Source organism: Scylla paramamosain, unplaced genomic scaffold (genome assembly GCF_035594125.1).
Source record: "Scylla paramamosain isolate STU-SP2022 unplaced genomic scaffold, ASM3559412v1 Contig91, whole genome shotgun sequence".
NCBI lineage: Eukaryota > Metazoa > Arthropoda > Malacostraca > Decapoda > Portunidae > Scylla > Scylla paramamosain.
Genome location: NW_026973756.1, coordinates 311400 through 327293, shown reverse-complemented (window position 1 = coordinate 327293; position 15894 = coordinate 311400). Strand labels below are relative to the sequence as shown.

Genomic DNA, 15894 nt, shown 5'->3' with positions numbered 1-15894 from the left:
AAATGAGTTGATGAGACCAAAAGCTGTTGATTCTACCCTGTCTAGAAGAGCGGTATGAGTGGAAGCCCCCCGGACATGTGAAGCATACTCCATACATGGACGGATAAGGCCCTTGTACAGAATTAGCAGCGGGGGGGGGTGAGAAAAACTGGCGGAGACGTTTCAAAACACCTAACTTCATAGAAGCTGTTTTAGCTAGAGATTAGATGTGAAGTTTCCAGTTCAGATTATAAGTAAAGGACAGACCGAGGATGTTCAGTGTAGAAGACGGGGACAGTTGAGTGTCATTGAAGAAGAGGGGATAGTTGTCTGGAAGGTTGTGTCGAGTTGATAGATGGAGGAATTGAGTTTTTGAGGCATTGAACAATACCAAGTTTGCTCTGCCCCAATCAGAAATATTAGAAAGATCAGAAGTCAAGCGTTCTGTGGCTTCCCTGCGTGAAATGTTTACCTCCTGAAGGGTTGGACGTCTATGAAAAGACGTGGAAAAGTGCAGGGTGGTATCATCAGCGTAGGACTGGATAGGACAAGAAGTTTGGTTTACAAGATCATTAATGAATAATAAGAAGAGAGTGGGTGACAGGACAGAACCCTGAGGAACACCACTGTTAATTGATTTAGGAGAACAGTGACCGTCTACCACAGCAGCAATAGAACGGTCAGAAAGGAAACTTGAGATGAAGTTACAGAGAAAAGGATAGAAACCGTAGGAGGGTAGTTTGGAAATGAAAGCTTTGTGCCAGACTCTATCAAAAGCTTTTGATATGTCCAAGGCAACAGCAAAAGTTTCACCAAAATCTCTAAAAGAGGATGACCAAGACTCAGTAAGGAAAGCCAGAAGATCACCAGTAGAGCGGCCTTGATGGAACCCATACTGGCGATCAGATAGAAGGTTGTGAAGTGATAGATGTTTAAGAATCTTCCTGTAGAGGATAGTTTAAAAAAAACTTTAGATAGGCAGGAAATTAAAGCAATAGGACGGTAGTTTGAGGGATTAGAACGGTCACCCTTTTTAGGAACAGGTTGAATGTAGGCAAACTTCCAGCAAGAAGGAAAGGTTGCTCCATACATTGTCTTTACTGCTTTTTATTATGTTTTTTTTTTTTTTTAGTAAACAATGTTACCTACCATTATATATATGTCGGTTCTTTGTTTTTTCTCCTTTTTTTTATTGTGTCCTTTATTATTTTTTATCCTTTATTTATTTATTTATTTATTTATTTATTGTTTTTCATTTTTTTGTATTGTACTAAATATAATTATTTGTCTTAGCCTGAATATGCCTTATGTGAAAGTGAAACGTTACAAAAAATAAAGTGAAGAAAAGAAAGAACTCTAGATGATTTCCGTGCTCACACACACACACACACACACACACACACACACACACACTATCAAAACAATTATTTTGATATATATTCGTCATTTATATATTTCATTCCACGTTTGCCCACATGGCCAGCCAGAATGATTTATTTTTAACCTTTCTTCTTCCTCTCTCCCTCTCAAGGGAATAATACCACATCTTCCTTCCCTACATTTCTGCTAGTCCTTAGAGAAAGCACCTGCATCGCCTGTTCCTGTCGTCCTCCCTGGTCATTAGTCAAAATAACGACCGCCGTCATTGGTTCCTTCATCCCATTTCCAAGCATCTCATTGGCCATTTCTTCATCCCATGTACATTCTTCATGTACGCGTAGCTAGATCGTCAGTCTTCGGAGAGTCAGTCTTCCGAGAGTCTTCAGAGAGAGTCAGACTTGATCAGTTCACATTCAGTCCAGTTCATATCAGTTCAGAGAGGAGCACATCGGTATCGTCACGTCTGTAATCAATTGTGTCTCGATATCATGTGTGTACATTCTATCCATTATTAAATCTAGAACTTTTATAGAATGTCCTTTGCTCGCACAAATCAACAATATCAAACCACTACCCACGACCTCCACGCTACCAACAATATCAAGCTACTACGCGGTCCTCCAGAGCAGCCACCACCACACCAAGCATCATCAACAGAGACATTGATCATTTCAACGGAGCGGTAAGAAGTACATCATCAAAACAGTGTGGTCAACATCATCTGGAACACTGGTGACAACAAGTGGCCAAAATTTACGGAAACAGTGGTAGCAACGGTGTTGTGCGATCGAAGACACGAACTCTCGACTTTCTCAAAATCCAGTACATGCTGAGACAAGAGTATCATATCCCATCGCAGGCAAGTTGCGAGGCGTTGTCATTTCCTACCACGCTCAAATCGTGGGTTACCACACTCTCCACGTGCTATCTTCCCTGCCGCTTCTGCCTCTTCTCCGCTCCTGACTCATCCCCGTGGTCACACCTGTCTGCCATCACACCTGTCGCCGCCTATTCCTACTCATCACGCCGCTCCTCTTTGCTGGTTGCCGTTCATGCTTCTTCCTGAATTGTGGGTATCCCTTGGTTCCTTCTCCGAGCCACCCCCACCTCTCCCATCCGAGTACTCGAGGTCAAGCCTCATCGCCACCACCACTCCCCACCCAGCCCTTCTCAATGCCCGGACTCGCCCAAGGTCATCTTTCCAAGTTTGCTCCCAGCAGTGATCTTCCCAGTCATCAGGGGCCAGATCCACGAAACGGTTATTATCAACCTCCGGCAGCCAAATGGTATCCACGAACGCATAAGAGGTTGGTGTTGCCATGGTAGCAAGGTAGTTACACCACCTCCTGAGGTGGTGTAAGTTAACTCGCCCGAAAACTCTTATTTAAATATTTATGTGCACAAAATAACTTTTTTTTTTTTATTATTTACAAGCTTTATCACCAAGAAAGTATGGTTTTGTGATGCATAAAGTGAAATCTTGCATGGAACACTGAAAACGAAGCATGAAAAGGAAGAGGCTGATTTGCCCCACACGTGCGCGCTCCCCATTCCGCCTCGCAGCAATAAGTTTGTATTGTGATTAAGTATTGTTTTCGTCGCTTCTCCTGCATATATTGGATATTTTCTTTGCATACTTCCACGTTCGTGCCTTGAGGCGAGAAAGGCGCTTTTGGAATCGCCTTGATTCCTTGGCATTGAGTGATAATGAGCTGATGCTCAAATACCACTTCCCTAGGCAGACCTTATCCTCTTGTTTGAGGAGATGCAGTCTCAGCTGGAGAGAAGAACAAGGCAAAGCCAGGCATTACCAACTCACACCCAGGTTTTGCTGGCCCTGAGATTGTTTGCCAGTGGGTCCTTCCAAAACGTCATTGGAGACACTGCAGGTAAGATGATACTGGTGTTGCATGCTTCATTCAGCACAGGGGCTGGCTGTTGTGGAAATTGTCAGGGAGCCCTTTCCCTGACCTCATTACTGGTCTATTCTCTTACATTCTTCGCATATACCTTTAGGTACACAAAACGTAACTTTAAGGCGAGGAAGAAGTGACCCTGTTCTTCAGGGGGTTCAGGGGATGGGCGAAGGCCACCCAGAGGTTAACAGTGGTTAGGTTAGTCACCGTACACTTTTATATGAAACATTACCTAATCTAACGTAACCACGGGGGCTAGACCCACCCTTAAGGACACTAATATAAGTTAGCATAACTTCTGGAACACCCCTAAAGGATGGGGACACATCTCCCCCAACCTTATACTATATTTTCAGGTTTATCAAGAGGTATATGCGAAAGAATGGAAGAGGATAGACGTGTAATAAGGACAAGAGGGGACTCTAAACAATTACTATTTTTTTTTTTTTTTACAAATTGCACAATATCCCATTAATAACTTTTGTAGGTGAATAAACTGATGTTCAGTATGGTGAATAATATTTAAGTGTGGCTGACTTTCAAGGGTAAAAGGCATAAAAGTCAATCTACTGCATGCCACGGTTTATAAAGTTGTAATCCAGTGTTAGGAATATGTCAAGATTAGTTCCTAGTGTCAAAATATGTGAATGTATAATTAATAAGGAGGGATGAGGGATGATGCTAACCTTACCAAACGTGCCAGCAAGTACACCTGGGTGTACTTGAACGGTGCACTACATAATAGAGGGATCATTGAATTTATGTTGCTGATTTTTTTTTTTTTTTTTTTTTTTTTTTTTTTTTTTTTTTTTTGCTTACAGCAGAAAGATGTATCTTATCTAAAATAAATAAAATGAAAACTAATGGCTTATAATCTGCTTTCAGGACTTACGCAAGCGTCAGCAGGGTCTTCGAGTGTGTGTGCATTGTGTTGAGTGATAAGTCGGTGCAGGAAATCAAGATGCCTTCAACACACCTTGATCAAAGGAGAACTGCACAGCATTTCTTCAGGATCGAAAATTTCTTAAGAGTTATTGGGACCATTGATGGTAAGATTAACAATAGTATATTTTGTTTAAAATTTATTGCTATTGTTATAATCTATCACTTCATCGGTGTTTACTTTGAGTGAAAGGTATCTCACAGCCTCAAGTTCTTGTTAAGCATTAAAAAGTTTTCATATCTTATGTATATTGTGTGCATATCCAGTGCAGGGATGCTATATATATATATATATATATATATATATATATATATATATATATATATATATATATATATATATATATATATATATGTATATATATATATATATATATATATATATATATATATATATATACGAGTATATATATATATATATATATATATATATATATATATATATATATATATATATATATATATATATATATATATGTCACGCATAATGTGGATAATTGCCTAATGTGAACATTAGGCAGTGAAATTGCCTAATCTTCATATTAGGCAATTTGTTTGCACGATGTTGACAATAGGCAACTTACTTGCTTAATGTCCACTTTAGGCATGATTTTCAAATTAGGCAAGGGTATTTTGCCTAATGTGAATTGAATGACAAACCAGTGTCTACAGTTTTGTTCGAATGTTGTTCGAAACTTTGGGTCTGTTACCGAGTTGTTGTGAGCAAAGATGTTGTTCGAAGCTTTGGGTTTGTTATAACCGAGTTGTTGTGAGCAGGTGCGTGCAAATTCTTTCAAACGAGAAGCATAGTGAGTGGCGCTAAAACGCGAAGTAAAGTGGCGCTAAAACGCGAAGTAAAGTGAGTGTGATGCTAAATCTTTCTAAACTTATGGATTTCTGATTACTGTGTGGGTTCGCTGATGTTTTTTTCTCTATATTTTCTTTGTAAATTACTAAACTTTTCTATCTATTACAGTTTATGCACTATGGATCAAGCTGCTTTTGAACTTCAGCTGCGTCAAACGCTGCAAGGCAAGGCTGAAAATGCTGTCATCCAGCCCGCTCTCCAGCGTGATCAGTGGTTGCAGGATTTGTTAAGAATCAATTCTTCTGGAGCCCAGTCTACATTTGACTATAACCTCAAGAAACGCTATGAAGTTCTGCGTGTTGGCAATGCTGACCGACTTATTCGCAAAAGAAAAGATACCAGTGAACATGAATTTAAGTTTGTTGCATGTGTAGAAGAAGTGTTTGGTATTATTAAAACAGCTCATGAAGCTATTGGCCATGGAGGTGGCAAGAAAACAATTGCAGAAGTGAGAAAGAAATGGTCAAACATCACACAAGAAGTATGCTACCTCTACATTTCATTCTGTGAGCACTGTCATCAAAAGAAAGCCAGAAAAACTCCAAAGGGTTTGGTAGTAAAACCGGTACGCAGTCATGATATCCATTCTAGATGCCAGATAGATCTTATAAATTTTCAAACATTACCTGATGGAAACTTTAAGTACATCATGACATATGTAAATCATTTCAGCAAATTTTGTGTGTTGCGTCCACTGACATCAAAAAGAGCAGAGGAAGTCGCAGCGAACCTTCTAGATATATTTCTGACATTTGGAGCACCTGCTATTTTACATTCCGACAACGGACGGGAGTTTGTGAATGCCATCATCACCGAGCTTTCAATGCTATGGCCAGAGCTGAAGCTGGTGACTGGACGCCCACGTCATCCTCAAAGCCAAGGAGCTGTTGAACGTCTAAACGGTGTGATCCAGGACAAACTAACCATTTGGATGAGGGAAAATAACAGCAAAAAGTGGTCAGTAGGTCTTAAGTTTGTTCAGTGGCAAGTTAATATCAGTCAGCATGAAACAACTGGCCACAGTCCTTTTAAAGTTACATTTGGACTAGATCCGCAAGTTGGATTAGCATCATCTATCGTGCCAAGTACAGCTTTTTGTAATATATTCACCGAGGAAGATCTCGAGTCATTTCTGGAAGCAGAGACTGAGGCAGAAGCAGAGACAGGTGCAGAGGCAGAAGCAGCAACAGGGGCAGAGGCAGAAGAAGAAGCACAGACAGGGGCAGAGACAGAAGCAGAAGCAGAGACATGGGCAGGGAGGTCAGAGGCAGAAGCAGAGACAGGTGCAGAAGCAGAAGCAGCAACAGAGTTAGAGGCAGAAGAAGAAGCACAGACAGGGGCAGAGGCAGAAGCAGAGACAGGTGCAGAGGCAGAGGCAGGGGAAGAGGCAGAAGCAGAGACACGGGCAGAGACAGTAGCTACGAATTTCCAAAAGATCCGTGTTGCAGCTAATATAGGACAATCAAAGGCAGCAGCACGGATGACAAGACGCGGCAAAAACCTGCTTAAGCCATTGTCCATTGGTCAGTGTGCTACGCTGAGGGTTCCAGATGTCGATCGTGGTCCAACAGATCCAAAAAATCTGTTAGTAGTCATCCTTAAGGAAGAAGAAGGACTATACACTGTAGGTTGTCGGGAGGGAATTATTAGAACAAAATTTACACCAGCTGACCTAAGTGGGATCAAACAGACCCTTATAAAGTCTGAAGAGGTTCCTGATATCTGCCTATCGATGAGAACAGCAACAGCAAGAGCCACTGGTGGGCAAGGTTATACAAAGTGTCAATGTACTACTCAATGTACATCAGGAAGGTGCAGCTGCCTAAGAAAAGAAATTAAATGCAACTCGCGCTGTCACCCAGGCAGATCATGCAAAAATTTGTGATTGGACTCAACTGAACCCTGAGATCGATTGACCTATTTTACTTATACTAATATTGCATTAATTAATTATGTTTTCCTTATTCACATTGGGCAAAATTGAGCTGCATAATTTGAACAATAGGCATTTTTTGCCTAATGTTAACAATTTGTAAACTTTACGCAACCTACTTGCTTGATGTACACATTAGGCAATTTTCTGCCTAATGTTCACATTAGGCAATTGTCCACATTATGCGTAACATATATATATATATATATATATATATATATATATATATGTAGCTACTGTGTATCATGATCATCCAATACATTCTTTTGTGTGCACAGGCACCCACATTGCCATCAAGGCCCGAAGAGTGGACGAGGCCCTTTACTTTAACTGGAAAAGCTATCACTCCCTCTGAAAATCCAACTTGTTTGTGATGTGAATGGAGTGATCCTCAGCTACTGCTTCAGATTCCCAGGTATATAGTATTATTGCATTACATGTTTACCCAACCATGTATTTTATTGATTTTCATGTGACTGCAATTGGTTACTGGTATTACATAAGAAAACAGTGTGACAAACCTTGACATTAGTTATAGAAGGAGGCAGTAGACACCTGCCAAAACGATAATTACTCCCAGTGAGGTCTAAAGCACTATTCAGGGTGTGCTGTGAACTTATCATTAAACCCAGCTGTGACCTCACTGAACATTTCCCTTTGTGTCTCACAACACAAGGAGGCAGTCACAGCCTGCCCTCTAAAGACAACTCTCTTCCTCCACACAAAACTACAAGCACCTAAAAACACACACACCCTTCACTCAAAAATTTCAAAATCATCATGGCGATTCCTACACCAGCCTCCGAGTCCCCATCTGGGGAGGGGACCATAAATGTGCCTAGGTCGGACTGCCTTTCTGTCAATGACCTTAAGTGTCTTGACACCCCCCTCAACGTTCTCTTCATTAACTTCTGCAACATTCACAGTCTAAGATCTAATTTTCAATCTGTAGAACACCACCTCTCCTCTTCTAAACCTCATCTTCTTTTCCTCCCTGAAAATCAGGTGTCTGAGACAACTGACAGTAGCCCCTTTTCTGTTCCCTCCTACTTTCTCTATCCTCATTTTCGATCCAAAGCTGGATGTTGCCTTTATGTGTGCAATGACTTAACATGCTTTTGTGCCCACGCTCTTGAATCTTCCGAGTTTTCCACCATCTGGCTACGACTACAGAGTCACTCTCAAACAAAATTTATCTATGCTGTATATCTCTCACCTAACTCCTCTGACTATAAGAAATTCTTTGACTACTTAACTTCCAAAGTGGAGCACATTCTGACCCTCTTCCCTTTTGCAGAGATCTCCATTCTTGGAGACTTTCATGGACTTTCCCCAATCACTGTTCACCTCAGCCCCCTTGTGTCAGCACTAGAGGCCATCCATACAATTAATACAACAGACCTGCTCATCTCAGCCACTACTGTCAGCACTAGAGGCCATCCATACAAATTAATGCAACAGACTTGTACACCTCAGCCACTTCTATCAGCACTAGAGGCCATCCATACAATTAATGCAACAGACTTGTTCATCTCAGCCACTTCTGTCAGCACTAGAAGCCATCCATACAATTAATGCAACAGACTTGTACACCTCGGCCACTGCTGTCAGCACTAGAGGCCATCCATACAAATTAATGCAACAGACTTGTACACCTCAGCCACTACTGTCAGCACTAGAGGCCATCCATACAAATTAATGCAACAGACTTGTACACCTCGGCCACTGCTGTCAGCACTAGAGGCCGTCCATACAGTTAATGCAGCAGACCTGTTCATCTGAGCCACTTCTGTCAGCATTCCTTATAGTTGTTGTGATGCCAGACACACATTTTTCTCAGAGTGATGAAAATCTGGAATTTTCTTGCTAACAGTGTGCCTGAATCTAATTCTGTTGATGGTTTTAGGTACAGTTTGTCCAACTTCTCAGGTGTACATCTGTTTGATTCTTGCTGGTGACATATACGCTGTGCTGCTAGTCAGATTTATTATTTATCTTGGGCTGATGGCACACTTGCCAGGCAGTTAGATAAGCATGTACAGACTTTGGTGTCTTTTTGATAGTGCTGGTGAGCTGACCCTGAACTGGCCCTGAAGGGGTTCTCTCTTGTGAGACCAGCCAGGTAAAAAATATGTTGAAATGTAGCCACATTTACTATTGTGAAGTATTTACTATTCTTTTCATTTCTTCTCTGTTCACAGGTGCTCTGGAAAATCAATTCAAGGCTAATTATTATTTTTTCTTTATTCATTATCCACAGTTGCCTTGGAAAGTGCATTCCTGGCTGAGTGTGGTGCGTGTGCCTGCTACTCGTGTGGTGGTGCTGCTGCTGCGTGAAGCCTCTGCCGTGGGAACCCACCACAAATAGCTAATGGATTCTGTATGACGGGATCAGCAGCAGACAGAATTGCAGTGATGTATTAACATGCCTAGGTTTGGTCCTAAAGGATTGATTTGATGTTGTATTTACTACTCATTTGTCTGTAGTCTATATAGTTTTACTACTACTGGAGTAGTAGTAAAACTGGGGCTTTTTATTCTTTTTTTATTCAAAATTTTTGTTGCCCCTGGCCAGTGGCCCTCTTACAGGAGAAAAGTAGTAGTAGTAATATTTATTTTTGTATGTGTTTGTGTCTATTATAGTATACTGCACTGTAGGAAAAGTTTTGTGAGGAACATGTGTTAATCTTGATAGTCACTGGTTTGAACCTGAAGCACAACTTTCCAGAAACAAGACCTTGCATTTAGTATACAACAAACTAACTTACCAGCTTCCTGTGTTAGCTTAATTCTATCTTGTTCGTATTCTTAATGCTTTGCTTTCTCATTAAAAAAACATTTTCAAAGGCCATACAGATGATCACCAAAATTCTCATGGGGCATTTTCTTTTTCTCTTGCAAAATCCTTGCTTTGTCACTCATGAAAATGCCCCTGGAGACCACAACAACACCACCTGAGTAAAGATAAAGGTGAAAATAATGATAGTGGTTGTGGCAGTGGTGGTGGTGGTGGTGGTGGTGGTGGTGGCGGCTCTGAGGAGAATTAAGTACTAATATCAGAAGGATGTGGTTTTCATGTTGCAGAAGAAACCAGATGGAAAAAAAGTGTGTGTGTGTGGGAGAGAGAGAGAGAGAGAGAGAGAGAGAGAGAGAGAGAGAGAGAGAGAGAGAGAGAGAGAGAGAGAGAGAGAGAGAGAGAGTGGCTGGGTTAGGGAGAGAGAAGAGAAAGAGGTAAGTGGAGATATGGAGACAAGGGAGAAGGAAGGAAAAGCAGAGGAGTTATGGGAGAGATGGAAGAAAGGGAGGAGGAGGGAGGGAGGGTAGATGAGCAGTATGTAAGTGAGTGTGAGTGGAGTCAGCATATAAAAGGGAGATAAATGAATACTCTAAGGAGGGAAGAAATAAAGAATTCATGAAAAGACATTATAGACATGTAAGGATGAACCAAGGATGTTCTATAGAATGGTAAAATGAAGAATAAGAATGGGTTCAACAAACTGAAAATAAATGGCAAACATGTTGAAGAAGAAGCACAAATTGCAGAGGTTTTGAATGACTTCTTTCAGTGTCTTCACTGGAGAGGGAACATTTGGTAGACTGGTGACGGCAGATGTGAAAGTAGAAGAGTGAGTGAGATTGAGGTAACAGTGGATGAGGTAAGAATAATGATGGAAGACTTGGATGTGAGGAAGGCACAGGGACCTGATGGAGTGTCTGATTGGGTGGTGAAGGAATGCAGAGATCAACCTGCACACATGATTTACAAACTCATCATAACTTCATTAAGGGAAGGAGTGGTGCCCAACATTGGGAAAAAAGCAGGTATAGTCCCCATATATAAGAGTGGAAGCAAAGAAGAACCATTTAATTATAGACCAGCATCATTAACAAGTGTAGTGGCAAAATTGGGCCAAAGAATAGTGAAACAAAGATGGAGTGAATATCTGGAAAAGAGAGAAATATTAATAGACAGACAATTCAGATTTAGGAAAGGAAGGTCATGTATAACAAATTTAAGATGCTTCTAATCCAGTCATAGATATGGTACAAGAAAGAGAGGGATGGGCAGATTGTGTTTATTTTGATAAGGTGCCCCACAGCAGACTGTTGTGGAAATGAGAAATGTCTGGTGGGCTGAGAGGAGCACTCCTACATTGGATCAGTGACTTTCTGAGAGGAAGGGAAATGAGAACAGTGGTCAAAGATAAAAAGTCATCATGGAGAGAGGTAATTAGTGGTGTTCTGCAGGGTTCAGTACTACCACCAGTCATGTTTGCTACCTGTGTGAATGATGTGATGGAAGGGGTGAATAGTTACATGAGTCTATTTGCTGATGATGCAAAATTGATGGGAAAAGTGGAGAGGACAGAGGATTGTGAAGCTCTACAGGGAGATCTGAATGTGATTTGGGATTGGAGTGACACTTGGAAAATGGAGTTTAACATAAAAAGATGAGGAGTGTTGAAGTTTGGGCATAATTGTGTGATGCCAGTCTTCAGTTATAAATTGGGTAATGAGGAAATAAAAGTGAAGAGTGAAGAGAAAGACCTTGGAATTACTGTCACTGATAAGTTGTCCTCAGAGGTACATGTAAGAAGAAAGACAGGGGAAACATATAATCTGGTGAGAAACATAAGAACAACATTCAACTACCTGGATGAAGAGATGATTAGGGATGTAACTGACAATGATAAGACCTAGTTTGAAATATGCAGCAGCGATGTGGTCTCCCAGCACTAAAAGGGACATAAAGAAATTAGAAAGAATACAATGAGCAGCGACAAAGTTGCCTCTGACCCTATCAGACTTATCATATGAAGAGAGACTAAAACTAAACCTACCCACCCTTGGAAGAGAGAAGAGAGAGAGGTGATCTGATGGCCTTATATTGGATTTTGTTGGACAGTGAAAAATTGGACCAGAGTAATTTGGTGGTGAGAGACTAGAAGCACGAGAGGGCATGAGAAGATGAAGAAGAAGGGTGTGTGTAGGAGGATATTAAGAAGAACAGTTTCCTGCAAAGTACTGCAGAAATCTGGAAACACACACACACACACACACACACACACACACACACACACACACACACACACACACACACACACACACACACACACACACACACACTTAAAAACATCTGAAAATTTTTACTATAATCTTGTAAATTTGTTCATAATTGTATGACTTCTTTTATGTCATCTCTTATGTGACCTGTTATGACCTCTCAGGTACAGACTTGGGGGCATCCATTATTGGCAGAAGCCCCAGTGTGCTGAGTGACGGGGCGGCATGACCTTGCACATCAGAGGGTCAGGTCAATGTGTGCATTGTGCATATTGTGCCTTAGTGGCCTGTCACCTTTCTCTCTCTCTCTCTCTCTCTCTCTCTCTCTCTCTCTCTCTCTCTCTCTCTCTCTCTCTCTCTCTCTCTCTCTCTCTCTCTCTCTCTCTCTCTCTCTCTCTCTCTCTCTCTCTCTCTCACACACACACACACACACACACACACACACACACACACACACACACACACACACACACACACACACACACACACACACACACACACACACAGAAGATGTTGAAATGGGAGAAGGAATGGCAGAAGTAATTATAATTCAAACAGAGGGAGGGTAGTTTGGAAATCAAAGCTTTGTGCCAGACTCTATCAAAAGCTTTTGATATGTCCAAGGCAACAGCAAAAGTTTCACCAAAATCTCTAAAAGAGGATGACCAAGACTCAGTAAGGAAAGCCAGAAGATCACCAGTAGAGCGGCCTTGACGGAACCCATACTGGCGATCAGATAGAAGGTTGTGAAGTGATAGATGTTTAAGGATCTTTCTGTTGAGGATAGATTCAAAAACTTTAGATAGGCAGGAAATTAAAGCAATAGGACGGTAGTTTGAGGGATTAGAACGGTCACCCTTTTTAGGAACAGGTTGAATGTTGGCAAATTTCCAGCAAGAAGGAAAGGTAGATGTTGACAGACAGAGCTGAAAGAGTTTGACTAGGCAAGGTGCAAGCACGGAGGCACAGTTTTGGAGAACAATACGAGGGACCCCATCAGGTCCATAAGTCTTCTGAGGGTTTAGGCCAGCGAGGGCATGGAAAACATCATTGTGAAGAATTTTAATACGTGGTATGAAGTAGTCAGAGGGTGGAGGAGAGGGAGGAACAAGCCCAGAATTGTCCAAGGTAGAGTTTTTAGCAAAGGTTTGAGTGAAGAGTTCAGCTTTAGAAATAGATGTGATAGCAGTGGTGCCATCTGGTTGAAATAGAGGAGGGAAAGAAGAAGAAGCAAAGTTATTGGAGATATTTATGGCTAGATGCCAGAAATCACGAGGGGAGTTAGATCTTGAAAGGTTTTGACATTTTCTGTTAATGAAGGAGTTTTTGGCTAGTTGGAGAACAGAATTGGCATGGTTCCGGGTAGAAATATAAAGTGCATGAGATTCTGGTGATGGAAGGCTTAAGTACCTTTTGTGGGCCACCTCTCTATCATGTATAGCACGAGAACAAGCTGTGTTAAACCAAGGTTTAGAAGGTTTAGGACGAGAAAAAGAGTGAGGAATGTACGCCTCCAGGCCAGACACTATCACCTCTGTTAGGCGCTCAGCACACAAAGACAGGTCTCTGACATGGAAGCAGTAGTCATTCCAAGGAAAATCAGCAAAATACCTCCTCAGGTCCCCCCAACTAGCAGTGGCAAAATGCCAGAGGCACCTTCGCTTAGGGGGATCCTAAGGAGGGATTGGAGCGATAGGACAAAATAAAGATATGAGATTGTGATCGGAGGAGCCCAACGGAGAAGAAACGGTGACAGCATAAGCAGAAGGATTAGAGGTCAGGAAAAGGTCAAGAATGTTGGGCGTATCTCCAAGACGGTCAGGAATACGAGTAGGGTGTTGCACCAATTGCTCTAGGTTATGGAGGATAGCAAAGTTGTAGGCTAGTTCACCAGGATGGTCAGTGAAGGGAGAGGAAAGCCAAAGCTGGTGGTGAACACTGAAGTCTCCAAGAATGGAGATCTCTGCAATAGGGAAGATGGTCAGAATGTGCTCCACTTTGGAAGTTAAGTAGTCAAAGAATTTCTTATAGTCAGAGGAGTTAGGTGAGAGGTATACAGCACAGATAAATTTAGTACGAGAGTGACTCCGTAGTCGTAGCCAGATGGTGGAAAACTCAGAAGATTCAAGAGCGTGGGCACAAGAGCAGGTTAAGTCATTGCGCACATAAATGCAGCATCCAGCTTTGGATCGAAAATGAGGATAGAGAAAGTAGGAGGGAACAGAAAAGGGGCTACTGTCAGTTGCCTCAGACACCTGAGTTTCAGTGAGGAAAAGAAGATGAGGTTTAGAAGAGGAGAGGTGGTGTTCTACAGATTGAAAATTAGATCTTAGACCGCGAATGTTGCAGAGGTTAACAAAGAAAAAGTTGAGGGGGGTGTCAAGACACTTAGGGTCATCAACAGAAAGGCAGTCCGACCTGGGGACATTTATGGTCCCCTCCCCAGATGGGGACTCCGAGGCTGGTGTAGGAGTCGCCATTGTGATTTTAAAATTTTTGAGTGAAGGGTGTGTGTGTTATTAGATGCTTGTAGTTTTGTGTGGAGGAAGAGAGTTGTCTTTAGAGGGCAGGCTGTGACTGCCCCCTTGTGTTGTGAGTTACAAAGGGAAACGTTCAGTGAGGTCACAGCTGGGTTTAATGATAAGTTCACAGCACCCCGTGAACAGTGCTGCACACCTCACTGGGAGTAATTATCGTTTCGGAAGGTGTCTACTGCCTCCTCCTTGGAAAGCAGTAGGGAGTTTGGGAAGGCAATGGGGGATTTGGCAAGCCAATGGAGAGTTTGGGAAGGCAGTGGGGAGTTTGGGGAGGCAGTGGTAAGTTTGGGAAGGCACTGGGAGTTGACTGGAGTTTTTAAGACAGACAGACACAGAGAGAGAGAGAGAGAGAGAGAGAGAGAGAGAGAGAGATTATAAATAAAGATATGCACAGAAGCTGATAAACGGGCAACAATGCATAAGGAGACTCCACAACAACATATCAAGTATTATATCCATGAACAGCACCCACCTACATTCACTAACCAGGCTGATCTGTACTGTACTTCTGTGTATGGCAATGAACTGCAGTAAATATGAACCAGTATTTTTTTCTGTCATTCTTGTTCTCTTTTACCTCAGGCAGTGCAGTGCAGACTCCAAGGCTCCCCGAGTGTACAGCATTGTTGTGTGTGTGGATGGGGTGTCTGTGCCAGACTCCTCACACTCTGTATTGGTAGGTTGGGAGAGAGAGAGAGAGAGAGAGAGAGAGAGAGAGAGAGAGAGAGAGAGAGAGAGAGAGAGAGAGAGAGAGAGAGAGAGAATCATTACCTGTACATTTGAGTCACATGTATATTTTAGCTATATAAAGTGATTAAGTCCGTGTGTGTGTGTGTGTGTGAACCATTTCCTCACTGACACAAGCCCCTCCAGAGACATTTTTCCTTCATTCAAATAAGCCATAGTAATTTCATTTCACTAAGCTAAAATAAAAATAGTAAAACATGAATTAATCTGCATCCATTCCTTTGAACTTTAAGTGGTATGTGTCCTTTGAAAATACCATTAACTTGTATCTTTTTATTCAGCTTGGGTAGCTACAACAGCCAGATTTGTACACCAACTCTCTCCTTCTCTCATCTCTTTCTCTCTCAGCATTCGTCTCCCCACTTACCTCTTCTCTTCCTCCTCTCATCCTTCTCTCTCTCATCATTCTGACCTTCATTTATTTTTGTCTATGCATGTTTTCTCATATTTGCATGCACTAACTCATTCTCTCATCTCTTTCACTATTCTTCTCTCCATTTATTTCTGTTCTTGCATGCTCTCATTCTC

General features: G+C 41.8%; 2 protein-coding genes across 3 annotated transcripts in view; both read left to right on the top strand.

Moving 5' to 3' along the window:
- The first annotated feature begins 5134 nt into the window (after window positions 1-5134).
- Window positions 5135-8593, top strand: LOC135098909 (KRAB-A domain-containing protein 2-like). The gene is made up of 3 exons (XM_064001319.1): window positions 5135-6669; window positions 7297-7316; window positions 8316-8593. Exons 1-3 carry the CDS (start codon window positions 5138-5140, stop codon window positions 8591-8593), a joined length of 1830 nt encoding a protein of 609 aa, XP_063857389.1. The 5' UTR covers window positions 5135-5137.
- A 1804-nt stretch (window positions 8594-10397) lies between these two features.
- LOC135098897 (uncharacterized) overlaps window positions 10398-15894 on the top strand; it is an 18937-nt gene continuing 13440 nt past the window's right edge. For both annotated transcript variants that reach the window (XR_010267481.1, XM_064001307.1), the window contains exon 1: window positions 10398-15295. Coding sequence is in view for 1 of the 2 variants with exons in the window: in XM_064001307.1 (XP_063857377.1) it covers window positions 15077-15295 (219 nt within the window). In the remaining variant the exon portion in view is untranslated. The remainder of the gene's footprint in view (window positions 15296-15894) is intronic.